The 18,059-nt window shown below is 43.7% G+C and overlaps 1 protein-coding gene across 1 annotated transcript; it reads left to right on the top strand.

Annotated features, from left to right (window-relative positions):
- Window positions 1–7,373: 7,373 nt before the first annotated feature.
- On the top strand, window positions 7,374–7,897 carry LOC125547294. Its single transcript, XM_048711228.1, has 3 exons — window positions 7,374–7,549; window positions 7,634–7,733; window positions 7,820–7,897. The coding sequence occupies exons 1-3, from the start codon at window positions 7,374–7,376 to the stop codon at window positions 7,895–7,897; spliced, it is 354 nt and encodes a 117-aa protein (XP_048567185.1).
- The last annotated feature ends 10,162 nt before the right edge of the window (window positions 7,898–18,059 follow it).

The raw sequence follows: 18,059 nt of genomic DNA, 5'->3' as shown, positions 1-18,059 counted from the left end.
GTTAGGGATTCCGAGGCGCGCGGGCGGTGCAAGATCCGGGCGAGCTCGGCAGCGACAACGGCCTTCTCCGGCGTCCCTCTCCACCCTCGGCAGTATTATTGCCAGTACGACCCTCCCCCATCCCCCTCCTCCTCCTCCTCCTCCTCTTCTTCCCCTATCGTCCTCCATGAACTTCTGAATTTCTAGGGTTAGGGCTATTGGTTTTTGGGAGCAGTGCGGGGGAAGTGGAAGAAGACCAAAAAAGGAAAGGAAAGGAAAATGAGGAGCCCGAGTGGAGGTAATGCTGGAGACAGGCTCCTGACGGTGGGATCAATTCAAGGAGGGGGGTGAGATCATAGCAGAGGAGATGAAGGCCATGTGGATGGCAGAGAAGAAGAGGAGGAGCTCAAGGCTGCCGATACAAAGGAACCACAGTAGAGTATCAGACTTGGATCTAGCTGAGATCAATTTTTGTTTGTCACGGGCACGTGAATCCTCTCTCTGATTTATCTTTTGTCTAAATTTCATGATTTTTTATCCTATAGCAATAAACGATTGTTCTGACTTAATTGAATGTTCGCAATGATGTACGTAAAGAATCAGCATGTTCTGAAGCGAGAAAATTATTGTTCTGATTGGTGAAAGTTGGCTGCATCACTCACTTCAGGAGATGGTCATGTGCACTAGGAAATTAGCTTGATTTGAAGATAGTACAATCAGGCATAGCTGCTGGCGTAGCTAGCTGGACTATGCAGTACCTAATTGGAATTCACAACTAGTGTCTTCGGCAGTTCCAACAAATCAGGTATTCAATAGAAAGCAAACAATTTTTCCTGTTAGGAAACATTAAGCGTTTTAGTGCATAAGAACAGGACAAGGAGAGTGTTGTATTTTGAAGTTTATTAGGCCATCAATAGAAAATGAATAACGCAGTTCAGATTAAGGAGTGTTTACTAGTTGTGTGCTCATACAAGTACATGGTTTAGTTGTACGTGCAATCTTTAAGTTGTTCCTTTCTAGGACAATTTCTAAGACTGTTTTACTTTTATTCAAAGGTTTTGAACTTTGGGAGCCCGCGTCCGGCTCGACGGGTGGCGTCAACAAGCGCTGGCGGCCGGCCTTGGCACTGCTGGTGGTGGTTATATGGTGGACGGAGCACACCAATGGGCTTCGACGACAGGGCATGGTGGCGAGCTAAATCCTGAGTCCAGCTAGGCTTTTTCTGGTTCAGATTTTGTTACTGTTTTCCATTCAGGATTTTGTGGTGAGCAATTCTAGCATGTGCAGTTGTTTGTTTGAGAAACTCATGTCCTGGCGTAGGCTAAATATATCAGTAAATTGTCATTCCCTCGAGAGTGTCGACAATTTTCTTATCTCAAGTGTTGTACCATGATGCAATTCATATTCCGGTCATTGCGGTGTGAGTGGTCATGGCGATGCTGCCTCCCTTGCTAGGCTAGCAGCGGCGACATTGTCTGCAGGTTTGGGTTTATTTTGGTTGGGTGTGTGCAGACGGGGAGCGCACCAGAGGAGGTGAGCAATCCCATTTCTAGTGCTTTTAGTTCTAATCAATTTCCACTTCATTTCGCTTTGTCGCGTTCTTCCCAAATTGCCAAATTGGTGTTCAGAGTTCAGTTCTTGCAGAAGCTGCACATTGGAGATATCAGGAGACTGAACGCATCCTGCCAGAAGAGGTAATTCGAATTTTAAAGTATATTATTGCCATTTGTGCATGTCACTCTGTAATTATTGTTTGTTAGGAATACTCGCATTCTTGTTTATTTTGTATCTCCAAGTACTTTGGTTGGATGTTTTTTTAGACTAGGAAGTTCTTAACTGTTGCTGTTCCGGTCCATGCTGAAATAGAAAAGTGTTTATGTAGAATTTATGTGCTCTTTGACATGGAACGACTAACTACTAATCGGCTACCAATTGGCAAAGATTTTGTCAGGTTGCGGTGAAGTTATGTAGGGAGACTACTTGGTTTATTGTTTAAAGTGTTTATGTTTGATGTTTTTCTAGATGAATAACGAGGTGGCCTCCCTGGTTCCATTAGCATAAATGATACCATTAGTGAGTCACCGTTCCAACTTCCAAGTTTAGAGAAACTAAAATTTGATCTACAGAACTACAAGTCAAAAGATGACTAGCAGTGTGCACACAGGCACCTTTCCAAAGTAGCGGCCAAAGAGTAGAGGGACTAAGCCAGGAGCAGCTTTCCTTCTACGTCTTAAGCTCCAGACTGCTTGGAACTTTTGGCAATTCTAGTGCACGTCTGGAGATACCAACAACATTCAGTGTCGAGGCTGGGCTGGTCAAGGTCTTTCCTCCCATGCATTTGCTCCACGTTCAGGGGAGTCCAAAGGGATAGGCTGCTGATCAGATCAGCAGGACAGGCTGTGGATGCAGCCGAAGGCGAGGGTTCCTCTGGAGTCAGCCACATTCCAGCAGCTGGCCGCCTGAAAATTTTCTTACGAACACGCAGAATGAGTCTAGCTTCTCCGTTTTCTTTGTTCACCATGAAGATTTACGGTTTTGTTTCAGACCCATGTGGGGAATCATTCAGCAGGTTACATGATTCTGAATCTGAATTAATTAAAATTATTGTCCAGAGTCATTGTACCGTACTTGCTTATGACTGCTTGAACATTTAATTTTATTAGCGTCATCCGAATTGTTGTTGGGTGGTAGTCGCTTAAATTTATCATTATGCTACTGTGTGTATAAATGGTACAATACAAAGTAGGCATGTAAAGACGAACTCATTATGTGGTTGGTCTAAAGTAACTTACCATGTGCCATGTGCCATTCCTATGATATTAGACTACAGTAGGAAATTGGTCCAAGTGAACCGTATGAAAGTATTTGAGGCTGTCCTTCAAGAAGAAAAACACAAGAATTTCACCCAACAGTCAAACTCAGCTTCCACCGTTCAAAGTAACAGGGAATGCGTTTCCCAAACAAGTTAAACATGAAAAGTTCTTAGTGAATATTTAAATTAGTTATTCATTGTACTCCTCTCAGGAAGCATGCAGACATAGCATTCGCACAGTAGCAAACACGAAACACGGGCAGCGATGCTAATGCCGATTTGCTCCCTTTCTTACTCGTCTCAACCTTAGGGGCCACACATCGTTAACTAAAAATTTCAAGAATGCAACCACTATTTATTGCAGTAATTTACGTCACAATCAGATTTTTTCTTCCCCGCAAAAAAATCAGTTTTTTTCTTATGCGCAGAAAAAAAACAGCTTTCTTCTACTGTGTTTTTTTCAGGGCGTGGGACTGATTCTCAATCTTACTTCACGTGCAACTAGATCTTACCTCACGTCACTGGTTCTCATCGTGGTTTTCCATTGCGAGGCTGATTCTGAGGCTCGTAATCTTACCTCATATCCACTCGGTAAGCTTACCTCACAAGCCTTTCACTCTTACGTTGGATTTAGGCTGGTCGGCTCAGTGTGTGGGTGGGCTGGGGTGACGAATAAGTATTCTTCACCCAGGATGGCGAATAGCGCGACCCTTGGTTAGATGCTAAATGCAAGCAGACGACTTTTTCTAGTCGGAGTGAGTGGCATCGTGCATTTTAGTAGAGTGCGTCACATTCCAATTTGAATAAACTGTACGCTCACCTGTAAATCACTTGTTGGTAATCATTATATAGAAATGACTTGTTAGGGTATTTGATATTTTTCCTATATAAAAGGATGTGACACTTCTCACATAGCAAACACACGCTTTCCCTAAAAAGAAAAATGCAACTCCTTTTCTTATTATTTAAAAAAGTAATTCACTCATTCTCTCACCGCATGGCATGACGCTCACACTCACATCTAATTCCCCCGACTTGCACTATCTGCAGACGTCGTCATTGCCATCTCTCCCCGCCAAGGCGTTCAACCTACACCTTCCTCTCAGCACCGCCTCCCCTTCCCTCCATGGCGTCTCCCTTCTCCTCCTCTCCCCTCTTCGGTGTCCCAGGTCGATTCCCAGTACCAAGGAGTGCACACTGTCATATTTGAGGGCGACCACCACATCGTATTTTCGCTGCCATGATATACGTAATGGTATATATCATGCGATCCTTAAGCCTCTTCTTTTCTAAAATAAATATTGTCGATTTCAACATCAAAAGAAATAGCAAAACCTGTGATACTGTTTAACCCTTATATCAAGATTGCAAGATTGTTTTCAATTGTTAGAAATATTGTTGCTAGTTTAGGATGCTTGCATTTCAAGATAGCTAATATCTTATTCAGAAGGATGCTTGCATTTCCAGCTTAGCGATGGACATAGCAACTAATTTTTTTATTTGGATGTTGAGTTTCTCTCATATTCAAAGTGCAACACTTATGTGTCCTTCTGTGCACTTCCTTATGTTGAGTTTCCCAGCATCATATACAAACTTGCTGAGCAGTGAAAAAATTGTAAATAGCTTGAAAAAGGTGGAACAACTTGCATATTTGAATACTCTAGTTGAATGTCTATGCATTGCCATGGAATAAAAAAACCATAGCAATTGAGTAATTGTCCCAATGCAGAAATGTGTTGGATAAGATGACATGTGGTCTCCATCCATAGTAATAAAATTGATTCTGTCTATGTTTCTTTTCGCCACGACAATTGTCATTTCTTCGTAACCATCCTCTCCTTGCAATAAGACGAAACAGTACATAATCTTCTTCCGACCCCTCCTCCCGTTCCACCTTAATGCTCGAACTTGCACTTATACAAATTATATATAAATATATATGTTATCAATTAAAAAGAGTACTTTGATTATATTTCTTATTTACAAATAATTAAAGATGTACATGGTGGTTAATCTAACCTTATCTTTTTACCACAAGGATAAAACTTGAAACTAATACAGAGCCTTGATTAACTAAAATGTCCCTTGTCCCCATTTCTTAAGTTCCTGACAGGCTACTGCCCACAATTTCCCCGTGGCCACTCAACCATGTCCACCTCTGAGCATGAAAATTAATCAATCATTAAAATTCATAATTTGACTATGGCAGATTGGTGAGAAGCTATGAGCATGGTTTTCAATTTCAGCACCAACCGAATTCACCAAAATTCAGTGTATTTAGGAGTTTCATTGATTTCAGTTTGCATTTGGGCCAAATGACCAAAATATTCACTTGAATTCAATTAAAAGTTATTTTTTTCAAAAAAATAAAAAATATTTAAATTCCTATGCACTACTGAAATTGCTAAAATATTTTGGCCAAAACATAAGTATTTCTGTGTCTAGTGAAATTACTGAAATTAAGTTAATTTCATCAAAATATCTCTGAACGTGAAAACCATGGCTATGAGTACCTCTACAAAATGTATGCAGTGCTTGGGTATCCTCGAAATAAAACACATGTAACCAATTCCAAATAGCTTATCAGATGAACATAGCAAATTGGTTACCTCTGGTTTGAATCCATGTGTTCTAACCAAAAGAAATGAAACCTACACAATATCCTAGACTATGAGTGGCATTGGTGGTCGTTCATATTCATCTGGGCTGCTGGAATCCTATTCTCTTAGCCTCCAGTCCGTGCTCAAGGCAGTCTGTCGCTCTAGTACGTCTCGTGATGGACCAGTCATCACGAAACAATCTTTGGGGATAGCGGTGCGATGGTGGCTTCGCCAATTCAAGAGCTATTCTGCCACACTTGTTCCTTCATAGGCGTCGCCAGTCCGGCACCAACAATAGTTCATCATTGCTGCTGAGCTCGGCCTGCAACACTTCCTCTAGCCGCCTCCGCACCGTCCCAATCTCGAGAGGTATATGAGAGCCTCTTTCCCATATTAATATATCTGAATACATGTCCAACAGATAATGGAATTTTCATCAAATAATCTACAATCACTACTAGGAAAATGCTTATACACAGTAGCATAGTAGCAACACTGTAAAATAGTAAGCGCTGCTGCTACTTAACAGGAGCGCTTGGAAACTACATGCACTGCTAATATGAGCATAGTAGTAGCGCTGGACCTAGAAAACACACTACTACTAAAACTGATAGGCCGTTCCAGGTATGCTAGGGATACTAGTAGCGCTCATTTGTAGAAAGCGCTACTACTATTGATCTTAGCAACAACGCTTTTTCCCTTACCAGCGCTACTGATATATTCAGTCCCCTCCTAATAAGACCAAAGTTTAGTCCCACCTCGCTCCGCGAACAGAATTTTTACCACCTTAAATATGGTGCTTCTCAAACCATCACAACCACTTACTCCCTCCTTCCATCTATATAGGGCCTAATGCATTTTTTAAGACCGTCTTTAAGTATTGACAAGATTAATAATACATGACATGCACAATGTGAAAATTATATCATTGAAAGCTCCTTTCAGACACGAATTTAACGATGTGCTTTGTGTAAGTTGCATGTCATATATTATTGCTCTAATATTTGGTCAAAGTTAGCCTCAAAAAACGCATTAGGCCCTATATAGATGGAAGGAGGGAGTAGTCTTCATTGAACTCTATGTGTAGGATCTGTGTCCGCAATAGGAATCTTCACCGATTCTTAAACAGGAGAAGATTTCTATTGACAATTTAGATTCTACACAAAAAGATCATTGATGACCAATGTATTTTTGAAATTTTTTACATGCTTAACGTTAGCAGTAGCGCTTTTCCATAGAAAGCGCTACTGCTATAGACTTTAGCAATAGCACTTTTCACGGACAAGCGCTACCACTAAGGGCCCTTATCCAAACCGGCTGACCCGCGCGCATCACTCTCCCCCTCACACTCTCTCATCGCCTCCATCGCCCTCGTCGCCGTCGCCGCCATCGTTGCTGTCGCCGTCCTCCTCCTCCACCCCAAGGTCGATCCCTCCCTCACTACTAGGGAAAACCTTATACACAGAATCTTAGCAGTAGCGCGGTTTAAAAACAAACGCTACTGCTAATTAGCAGTAGCGAGCTTGAGAAAACTGCGTTACTAATAACCTGATAGTAGTAGCGTGGGTTTTTACCCCTCGCTACTACTAAGTTATTTCCACCGTGCCTCCCGGAACCAGCCGTAGTAGTAGCGCGGGTTGTAAAACCTACGCTACTACTACGTGGATAGCCATAGCGTAGGCCAGACACCCGCGCTACTACTAGTCTCCCACGCCACCCACCCCCGCCGGATACACTCCCACCCGCAACCGTCCCTCACCACTCAACCCATGTCTGTCTAAAAAAATCCACCAACGCCCGATCCAGATCCCCTCCGCCTCCATCCCCCGCTGCGTGCGCCATGCCGGCGGCCGCGTGGCCGCCGCTCCCCGTCTCGCGCCGCTGCCCTCCCCTCCCCCCAGTCCAGCGAGCTCGCCGACGAATCTCGTATCCATCATATCGCCGTCGCCGGCCGCATCCCGTCCCAGCCCACCTGCCCGCCGATGGCCTTCTCCTCGTTCCCATGGCCGTTCCGCCGCCGAGCCGGCGGCAGCGGCAGCGGCGGAACCGGCCCAAGCAAACCCTCCGCCGCGGAGGGGAAGGAGGAGGACGCGGAGGAGCTCAGCGTCACGCCACAGCTCCTTGAATTCCTCCAGACACTCTCCCCCGACGCCTTCAAGTCCTTCCCCTCCAGCTCCACCAAGGCACCCCCTCCTTCCCCCCTTCTCGATTTCGCTCCCCTGCTAGTTCCCTCTCGATTACTGGCGGTGCTATGCTTTGTCGCAGGAGGATCCGCGGAGTTGGCGGCCGAGCTCTTGGACTGGCAGCAGCGGCACGCCGTCCTCGTTCTCGCCAGAGCCAAGGTAGGTCTCCCGCGGATCTCGTCCTCCGCTTCGCCCAAGACAGAGATGGCTCTCAGGTCTCAAACTGTAATTTGTGATCCCTGCAGGAACTCGCTAAGGTCCGCTATGATCTGTGCCCACGCCACATGAAGGACAAGCAGTTCTGGACATACATCTTGTCGTAAGCTCTTGCCTCGTTAGCTTTCGCCCATGTGTGAGTGCATTGTTCCAGTCTAGGTGCTCAATTAGCTTCATGCTGGTCTTGATTTTGTGAATCTTCAGTTAGGAATTCTAGTCCATGGTGCTCCTTAATACCCAGCAAACTATATTTGTACCTAAACATGATCGTCCCAGTTGCGTGTGTACTGTTGTGCTGTTTTGTATATATAATAAACATCCAGCAAAAGGGATTGGCATCTAAAGATGAGAAATTATGTCAAATGTGAGTACCTGTTTTTGTAAAAGCTCAGCAAAAAGGGGACATCATCATGTAAAGCGTGGTCTCTGTTTGCTGAACAACTATCCATGAGGTGTAATATAAGTAAGGTGCTGGTCCTAATATAAGTAATAACAAACCATGGCTAGTGATAATTCCTCTGTTGTTCGATCCTTTATATATGCAAAAGAATACACACATGTCTGTTCCAGATATGGCCAAAGTTGTAAACACTAGATAATCCATCAAGTGGGCTTTTGATGCCATCCTGCAGCACACATTGTTGGGTTTGACTCTAGCCAATTTCATTTTCAGGTAGGTTGGTGGGTGGGATATGCTAATGACACCGATGACTCAATCCGGAGGATTGTGCGGATAAACCCTGGTGTCGGCAGATACGTCGCCAAGAGCTACAGTCCAAGGTCCGGTTTCTCCGTTCTCTTAAGTTCGGTTGATGCAAAATTGAACATGCAATTTTTTAGCCTAATTTATCACAAGTGAGGAGCAGTGAATTCTATAGTCCATTAGCTACGGTTGATCGGCAACTGGATAAGCTTCTATTTCTACTTCTGAATTTTCAATGATTGTATGAGCAAATGAGTGCTACAAATGTACAGTTTTGTTGGTTTAGGCAAACACCTCACAGTACTCAAAAGTACAGTTTTGTAGAAACCATAGTATTCTGATTGAGCTAGTAAGATTTAGTTTATGTAAGTTTAGTAGATGAACTAGTAGGATCCTTCTGCTGAACTGCTACTAGTAGGACGGCTTGCGATTAGATTAGTCTAGTCTATGCAGCAGGTGCACGCTCTGAGCTCGCTCGCAAGGTGTTTGCAACAATGCCTCTAGGAATGTTGAAATGTCAATTTGTTCAATCAATGTAGAATTCTGTGTTCCACAGGATACAAAGGAGCCTATGGACCTTAAACTTTGCTCATTAAATTGAAAATAAAACATTGTACTATTTGTACACAAACAAAACATCTATGGGTGGGGATGTTGGCATTGCGCGATTAAATTGAAAAAGAAAATGCTCTGATCAGGTTAGCATATATAGTGTGCTTCATGCATCCAAGAGACCAAGACGTCTTCTCTTCTCTATGGAGAGAAGCTGATTTGCATTGACGGCTAATGATGATTCTTTGTGTTCCATAGTTTAAAAGGCAACCATTTTGCACTGGATAACCAAGTATTCTGCCAGGGTTAAATTTAATTAAGAATGTTGTTCTGCACTTTTGCTTATTGTACGCTCCTCCTTTTGCCCATTTTATTTCCTTAGGCAATGTACTCTGATTCAGCCAGGACATCACACGGCCATGCTCTGTTTCTTCTCAGGTCCAGCCTGATTCAAGCTTCCTGGACATCCACAAGGCATGCCTTGGCCGCCATTGAGCAGAATGCCGCTGGTGGCCGCAGCGGCGACGGAGTGCCGTCTCAGCGGACAAGGGAGTATCAAGCGAGGCATCATCATCAACACGAGCGAAGGTCATAGGTGCCTCGTGCTCCTGCACGACAACATGTGCCGCTATACTGATTGGGCAAGCAGGTCTGCTCTCTGCATATGCAGCCACCTCCATTTGATTTAATGAAATAAATATCATATTTGGTACCATGGCAATCCTAATTCCAGTCTTGTTACAGCTGTTGTTCTTGGCCTGAGCAGCAACTCTGTATTGGCTCAGGATGATTTGGTTGCTCCAGCAGCTACAAGTGAGCAAGTTGATGTAAATGTGAGGAGTTTAATATACTTACTCGGCAACATGGAAAGTTTCCACATTTGTTCTAGCTGTCTCTATGGGTTAGCGACTTAGCATACATGTTGTAATAAGGTTTCACATTTGCTTCTCTGACAAGGTCTATTTTTATTCATAGGTAGAAGATAGCGACAGAGTGCTGCCGGATAATGAGATGTTGAAGCGGCAGACTGAATCCATGACACCGAAGTGCAATTGCGGCAGATTATCTCTATCTTTTCTTTTCATTTTTCTTATTATTGAGTGAGAACAGAATGAGGAACTGTGTGATAGTACATACAACAACTGTAGTAAAAAGAAACTTATGTTTGCAATTGTTAATGACATAGATACTTGCATGTTCTTTGAAGTGGTCATTTGTGAGTTGCAATGCATAATGAGGTTTTTTGGCTGATTTATTTCCTTCGGTTTCTGGTTAACCATGAAATAGGAGCCCAGCAGTGCTCACTATTGTTGTGTTTACTGGGAACTGTATGCATAAAATGGAATTGGCGGATTTTTATTTTTTTAATTATAAATTAGTTAGTAGTAGCGTGGGAAAAGACTGCGCGCTACTAGTATTTAGGATACTAGTAGCGTTGGTAGTATGGACACGCAGCTACTATTTTGTTAGTAGTGGCGCGGGTACTAAATAGCAGTAGCGTGGGTGGCACATGCTACTACTAACTTTGTTAGTAGTAGCGCGGCTTCAACCCACGCTATTACTAACTATTAGCTGTAGCGCCTTATTGGTAGCGCGGGTACCCGCGCTGCTGATAGGCCTAAAACCCGCGCTGCTGCTAGGCTTTTCCCTAGTAGTGCCTCCTCCTCCTCCCCCTCCTCCTCCCTCTCCGGTGCCGGCGGCCCCCTCCTCCTCCCTCCTCCCTCTCCTGCTCTCTCCTCCTCCCTCCTCTCTCCTCCTCCCCCTCCTGCTCTCTCCTCCTGTTGGAAATATGCCCTAGAGGCAATAATAAATTAGTTATTATTATATTTCCTTGTTCATGATAATCGTTTATTATCCATGCCAGAATTGTATTGATAGGAAACTCAGATACATGTGTGGATACATAGACAACACCATGTCCCTAGTAAGCCTCTAGTTGACTAGCTCGTTGATCAATAGATGGTTACGGTTTCCTGACCATGGACATTGGATGTCATTGATAACGGGATCACATCATTAGAAGAATGATGTGATGGACAAGACCCAATCCTAAGCATAGCACAAGATCATGTAGTTCGTATGCTAAAGCTTTTCTAATGTCAAGTATCATTTCCTTAGACCATGAGATTGTGCAACTCCCGGATACCATAGGAGTGCTTTGGGTGTGCCAAACGTCACAACGTAACTGGGTGGCTATAAAGGTACACTACAGGTATCTCCGTAAGTGTCTGTTGGGTTGGCACGAATTGAGACTGGGATTTGTCACTCCATGTAAACAGAGAGGTATCTCTGGGCCCACTCGGTAGGACATCATCATAATGTGCACAATGTGATCAAGGAGTTGATCACGGGATGATGTGTTACGGAACGAGTAAAGAGACTTGCCGGTAACAAGATTGAACAAGGTATCGGGATACCGATGATCTAATCTCGGGCAAGTATCGTACCGCTAGACAAAGGGAATTGTATACGGGATTGATTAAGTCCTTGACATCGTGGTTCATCCGATGAGATCATCGTGGAACATGTGGGAGCCAACATGGGTATCCAGATCCCGCTGTTGGTTATTGACCGGAGAGTTATCTCGGTCATGTCTGCATGGTTCCCGAACCCGTAGGGTCTACACACTTAAGGTTTGATGACGCTAGGGTTATAAGGAATAGATATACGTGGTTACCGAATGTTGTTCGGAGTCCCGGATGAGATCCCGGACGTCACGAGGAGTTCCGGAATGGTCCGGAGGTAAAGATTTATATATGGGAAGTCCTGTTTTGGTCACCGGAAAAGTTTCGGGGTTTATCGGTAACGTATCGGGACCACCGGGAGGGTCCCGGGGGTCCACCAAGTGGGGCCACTAGCCCCGGAGGGCTGCGTGGGCCAAGTGTGGGAGGGGACCAGCCCCAGGTGGGCTGGTGCGCCCCCCACAAGGGCCCAAGGCGCCTAAGGGGAGGAAAGGGGGCAAACCCTAAGGGCAGATGGGCCTTAGGGCCCATGCCTGGTGCGCCTCCCTCTCCCCCTCCACCTGGCCGCCACCCAGATGGGATCTGGGGGCTGCCGCCACCCCTAGGGAAGGAACCCTAGGTGGGGGCGCAGCCCCTCCCCTCCCCCTATATATACTTGAGGTTTGGGCTGCCCAAGACACACGAGTTCCTCCTTCTTGGCGCAGCCCTACCCCTCTCCCTCCTCGTCTCTTGCGGCGCTTGGCGAAGCCCTGCTGGAGTACCACGCTCCTCCATCACCACCACGCCGTCGTGCTGCTGCTGGATGGAGTCTTCCCCAACCTCTCCTTCTCCCCTTGCTGGATCAAGTCGTAGGAGACGTCACCGGGCTGTACGTGTGTTGAACACGGAGGTGCCTTCCGTTCGGCACTAGGATCTCCGGTGATTTGGATCACGACGAGTACGACTCCTTCAACCCCGTTCTCTTGAACGCTTCCGCTTAGCGATCTACAAGGGTATGTAGATGCACTCTCCTTCCCCTCGTTGCTGGTTTCTCCATAGATAGATCTTGGTGACACGTAGGAAATTTTTGAATTTCTTCTACGTTCCCCAACAGTGGCATCATGAGCTAGGTCTATGCGTAGTTTCTATGCACGAGTAGAACACAAAGTAGTTGTGGGCGTTGATTTTGTTCAATATGCTTACCGTTACTAGTCCAATCTTGAAGCGGCCCGGACCGACCTTACACATACTCTTACGTGAGACTGGTTCCACCGACTGACATGCACTAGTTGCATAAGGTGGCTAGCGGGTGTCTGTCTCTCCCACTTTAGTCGGATCGGATCCGATGAAAAGGGTCCTTATGAAGGGTAAATAGCAATTGGCATATCACGTTGTGGTTTTTGCGTAGGTAAGGAACGTTCTTGCTAGAAACCCATAGCAGCCACGTAAAAAACTTGCAACAACAATTAGAGGACGTCTAACTTGTTTTTGCAGCAAGTGTTTTGTGATGTGATATGGCCAAAGGATGTGATGAATGATATATGTGATGTATGAGATGATCATGTTCTTGTAATAGGAATCACGACTTGCATGTCGATGAGTATGACAACCGGCAGGAGCCATAGGAGTTGTCTTAATTTATTTATGACCTGCGTGTCAATATAAACGTCATGTAATTACTTTACTTTATTGCTAACCGTTAGCTGTAGTAGTAGAAGTAATAGTTGGCAAGACAACTTCATGAAGACATGATGATGGAGATCATGATGATGGAGATCATGGTGTCATGCCGGTGACAACGATGATCATGGAGCCCCGAAGATGGAGATCAAAAGGAGAAAAATGATATTGGCCATATCATGTCACTTTTTGATTGCATGTGATGTTTATCATGTTTTTGCATCTTATTTGCTTAGAACGACGGTAGTAAATAAGATGATCCCTCATTAAAATTTCAAGAAAGTGTTCCCCCTAACTGTGCACCGTTGCGAAAGTTCGTCGTTTCGAAGCACCACGTGATGATCGGGTGTGATAGATCCTTACGTTCGAATACAACGGGTGTTGACGAGCCTAGCATGTACAGACATGGCCTCGGAACACATGCGAAACACTTAGGTTAACTTGACGAGCCTAGCATGTACAGACATGGCCTCGGAACACAAGAGACCGAAAGGTCGAGCATGAGTCGTATGGTAGATATGATCAACATGAAGATGTTCGCCGATGATGACTAGTCCGTCTCACGTGATGATCGAACACAGCTTAGTTGACTCGGATCATGTAATCACTTAGATGACTAGAGGGATGTCTATCTGAGTGGGAGTTCATAAGATGAACTTAATTATCCTGAACATAGTCAAAAGGTCTTCGCAAATTATGTCGTAGCTCGCGCTTCAGTTCTACTTTTTAGATATGTTCCCAGAGAAAAATTAGTTGAAAGTTGATAGTAGAAATTATGCAGACAGTAGAAGGCTTATGTCCTTAATGCACCGCTCAGTGTGCTGAACCTCGAACGTCGTCTGTGGATGTTGCGAACATCTGACATACACGTTTTGATGACTACATGATAGTTCAGTGCGTAATGCTAAATGGTTTAGAATTGAGGCACCAAAGACGTTTTTGAAACATCGCAGAACATATGAGATGTTCCAAGGCTGAAATTGGGATTTCAGGCTCGTGCCCACGTCAAGAGGTATAAGACCTCCGACGATTTTCCTAGCCTGCATAACTAAGGGAGAAAAGCTCAATTGTTGAGCTTGTGCTCAGAATGTCTGAGTACAACAATCATTTGAATCGAGTGGGAGTTGATCTTCCAGATGAGACAGTGATGTTTCTCCAAACTCATTACCACCAAGCTGCTAGAGCTTCGTGATGAACTGTAATATATCAGGGACATATATGATGATACTTGAAATATTCGCGATGTTTGACACCAAAGTAGAAATCAACAAGGAGCATCAATTGTTGATGGTTGGTGAAACCACTAGTTTCAAGAAGGGCAAGGGCAAGAAGGGAGACTTCATGAAACGGCAAATCAGCTGCTGTTCTAGTGAAGAAACCCAAAGTTGAACCCAAGCCCGAGACTAAGTGCTTCTGTAATAAGGGGAATAGTCACTGAAGCAGAACCACCCTAGATACTTGGTAGATGAGAAGGCTGGCAAGGTCGACAGAAGTATTTGGATATACATTGTGTACTTTACTAGTACTCCTAGTAGCACCAGGGTATTAGATACCGGTTCGGTTGCTAAGTGTTAGTAACTCGAAACAAAAGGCTACGGAATAAACGGAGACTAGCTAAAAGGTGAGATGACGATATGTGTTGGAAGTATTTCCAAGGTTGATCAAATATCGTACGCTCCCTCTACCATCGAGATTGGTATTAAAACCTAAATAATTGTTATTTGGTGTTTGCATTGAGCATAGACATGATTGGATTATGTCTATCGCAATACGGTTATTCATTTAAAGAGAATAATAGTTACACTACTTATTTGAATAATACCATCCCGATCGTAGTGATACACATTTTCATGCCAAAGGTATAAGATAGTAATGATAGTACCACACAAATGTGGCACTGCAATTTGAGTCATATTGGTATAAAACGCATGAAGAAGCTCCATGTTGATGGATCTTTGGACTCACTCATTTTTGAAAGGATTGAGACATGCGAACCATGTCTATTGGTAGATATGCATGAAGAAACTCCATACAGATGGATCGTTTGGACTCACTTGATTTTGAATCACTTGAGACATGCAAATCATACCACATGGGCAAGATGACTGAAAAGCCTCATTTTCAGTAAGATGGAACAAGAAAGCAACTCGTTAGAAGTAATACATTTTGATGTGTGCAGTCCAATGAGTGCTGAGGCATGTAGTGGATATCGTTATGTTCTTACTTCACAGATGATTTGAGTAGATGCTAAGTATATTTACTTGATGAATCACGAGTCTGAATTATTGAAAGGTTCAAGTAATTTTAGAGTGAACTTGAAGATCGTCGTGACAAGAGGATAAAATGTCTATGATATGATCATAGAGATTCATATCTGAATTACGAGTTTGGCACAGAATTAAGACATTGTGGAAATTGTTTCACAACTAATACCGCCTGGAACACCATAGTGTGATGATGTGTCCGAACATCATAACTGCACCCTATTGGATATGATACATACCATCATGTCTCTTATCGAATTACCACGATAGTTCATGGGCTAGGCATTAGAGACAACCACACTCACTTTAATAGGGCACCACGTAATTCCGATGAGATGACACCGTATGAACTATGGTTTAGAGAAACCTAAGCTGTCATTTCTTAAAAGTTTGGGGCTGCGACGCTTATGTGAAAAAGTTTCAGGCTGATAAGCTCGAACCCAAAGCGGATAAATGCATCTTCATAGGACACCCAAAACAGTTGGGTATACCTCCTGTCTCAGATCCGAAAGCAATAAGGGATTGTTTCAAGAATCGGGTCCTTTCTCGAGGAAAAGTTTCTCTCGAAAGAATTGAGTGGGAGGATGGTGGAGACTTGATGAGGTTAATAAACCGTCTCTTCAACTAGTGTGTGGTAGGGCACAGGGAGTTGTTCCTGTGGCACCTACACCAATTGAAGTGGAAGCTTATGATAGTGATCATGAAACTTCAGATCAAGTCACTACCAAACCTCGTGGGATGACAAGGATGCGTACTACTTCAGAGTGGTACGTAATCCTGTCTTGGAAGTCATGTTGCTAGACAACAATGAACCTACGAGCCATGGAGAAGCGATGGTGGGCCCGGATTCCGATAAATGGCTCGAGGCCATAAAATCCGAGAGAGGATCCATGTATGGAAACAAAGTGTAGACTTTGACAGAACAGCTCGAATGTCATGAGGCTGTTGAGTGCAGATGGATTTTAAAAGGAAGACAGACAATGATGGTAAATGTCACCATTAAGAAAGCTCGACTTGTCGTTAAGATGTTTCCCGACAAGTTCAAGGAGTTGACTACGATGAGACTTTCTCACTCGTAGCGATGCTAAGAGTCTGTTGGAATTATATTAGCGATTACTACATTATTTATGAAATCTTGCAGATAGGATGTCAAAAACCATTGTTTCCTTAACGATTTTCTTGAAGAAAGGTTGTATGTGATACAACCGGAAGGTTTTGTCAATCCTGAAAGATGCTAATAAGTATGCAAAGCTCCAGCAATCCTTCTAAGGACTGGAGTAAGCATCTCAGAGTTGGAATGTACGCTTTGATGAGATGATCAAAGATTTTGGGTGTATACAAAGTTTATGAGAAACTTGTATTTCCAAAGAAGTGAGTGGGAGCACTATAGAATTTCTGATGAATATATGTTGTTAACATATTGTTGATCAGAAATAACGTAGAATTTCTAGAAAGCATATAGGGTTATTTGGAAAGTGTTTTCAATGGAAAACCTGGATTAAGCTACTTCAACATTGAGCATTAGAACATAAGAGGACAAAACGCTTAATAGTACTTTCAAATGAACACATACCGTGACAAGATCTTGAAGGAGTTCAAAATGGACCAGCAAAGAAGGAGTTCTTGCCTGAGTTATAAGGTATGAAGTTAAGACTCAAACCTGACCACGGCAGAAGAAAGAGAAAGGACGAAGGTCGTCCCCTATGCTTTAGACATAGGCTCTACAGTATGCTGTGTACCGCACCTGAAGTGTGCCTTGCCACAAATCAGGCAAGGGGTACAAGGTAATCCAAGAATAGATCAAAAGACAGCGGTCAAAATTATCCTTAGAGGAATAAGGAATTTTCTCGATTATGGAGGTGATAAAGAGATCGACGTAAAGAGTTACGCCGATGCAAACTTAACACTATCCAGATAGTCTGAGTAGTAAACTGGATTAGTATAGTAGAACAGTTATTTGAAATAGCTCCAAATAGAACGTAGTAGCTGCATCTACAAGATGACATAGAAATTTGCAAAGCACACACGGATCTGAAAGATTCAGACACGTTGACTATAACATCTCTCACAAGCATAACATGATCAAACCCAGAACTCTTTGGGTGTTAGTCACATGGGGATGTGACCTTGAGTGTTAATCACATAGCGATGTGAACTGGATTATTGACTCTAGTGCAAGTGGGAGACTGTTGGAAATATGCCCTAGAGGCAATAATAAATTAGTTATTATTATATTTCCTTGTTCATGATAATCGTTTATTATCCATGCTAGAATTGTATTGATAGGAAACTCAGATACATGTGTGGATACATAGACAACACCATGTCCCTAGTAAGCCTCTAGGTGACTAGCTCGTTGATCAATAGATGGTTACGGTTTCCTGACCATGGACATTGGATGTCATTGATAACGGGATCACATCATTAGAAGAATGATGTGATGGACAAGACCCAATCCTAAGCATAGCACAAGATCATGTAGTTCGTATGCTAAAGCTTTTCTAATGTCAAGTATCATTTCCTTAGACCATGAGATTGTGCAACTCCCGGATACCGTAGGAGTGCTTTGGGTGTGCCAAATGTCACAACGTAACTGGGTGGCTATAAAGGTACACTACAGGTATCTCCG

The sequence above is a fragment of the Triticum urartu genome, chromosome 3 (assembly GCF_003073215.2).
Source record: "Triticum urartu cultivar G1812 chromosome 3, Tu2.1, whole genome shotgun sequence".
Lineage (NCBI taxonomy): Eukaryota > Viridiplantae > Streptophyta > Magnoliopsida > Poales > Poaceae > Triticum > Triticum urartu.
The sequence above is the reverse complement of the archived record's forward strand: the minus strand, read 5'-3'. Positions and strand labels throughout refer to the sequence as shown.

What these genes read in the sequence shown, in the direction of transcription:
- LOC125547294 (XM_048711228.1), top strand. Translation starts at nt 7,374, where the DNA reads ATGGCCTTCTCCTCGTTCCCATGGCCGTTCCGCCGCCGAGCCGGCGGC. An exon ending in CTCTCCCCCGACGCCTTCAA is followed by an intron (nt 7,550 to 7,633) that starts GTCCTTCCCCTC and finishes CTCTCGATTACT; the next exon opens with GGCGGTGCTATGCTTTGTCG. An exon ending in TCGTTCTCGCCAGAGCCAAG is followed by an intron (nt 7,734 to 7,819) that starts GTAGGTCTCCCG and finishes TGATCCCTGCAG; the next exon opens with GAACTCGCTAAGGTCCGCTA.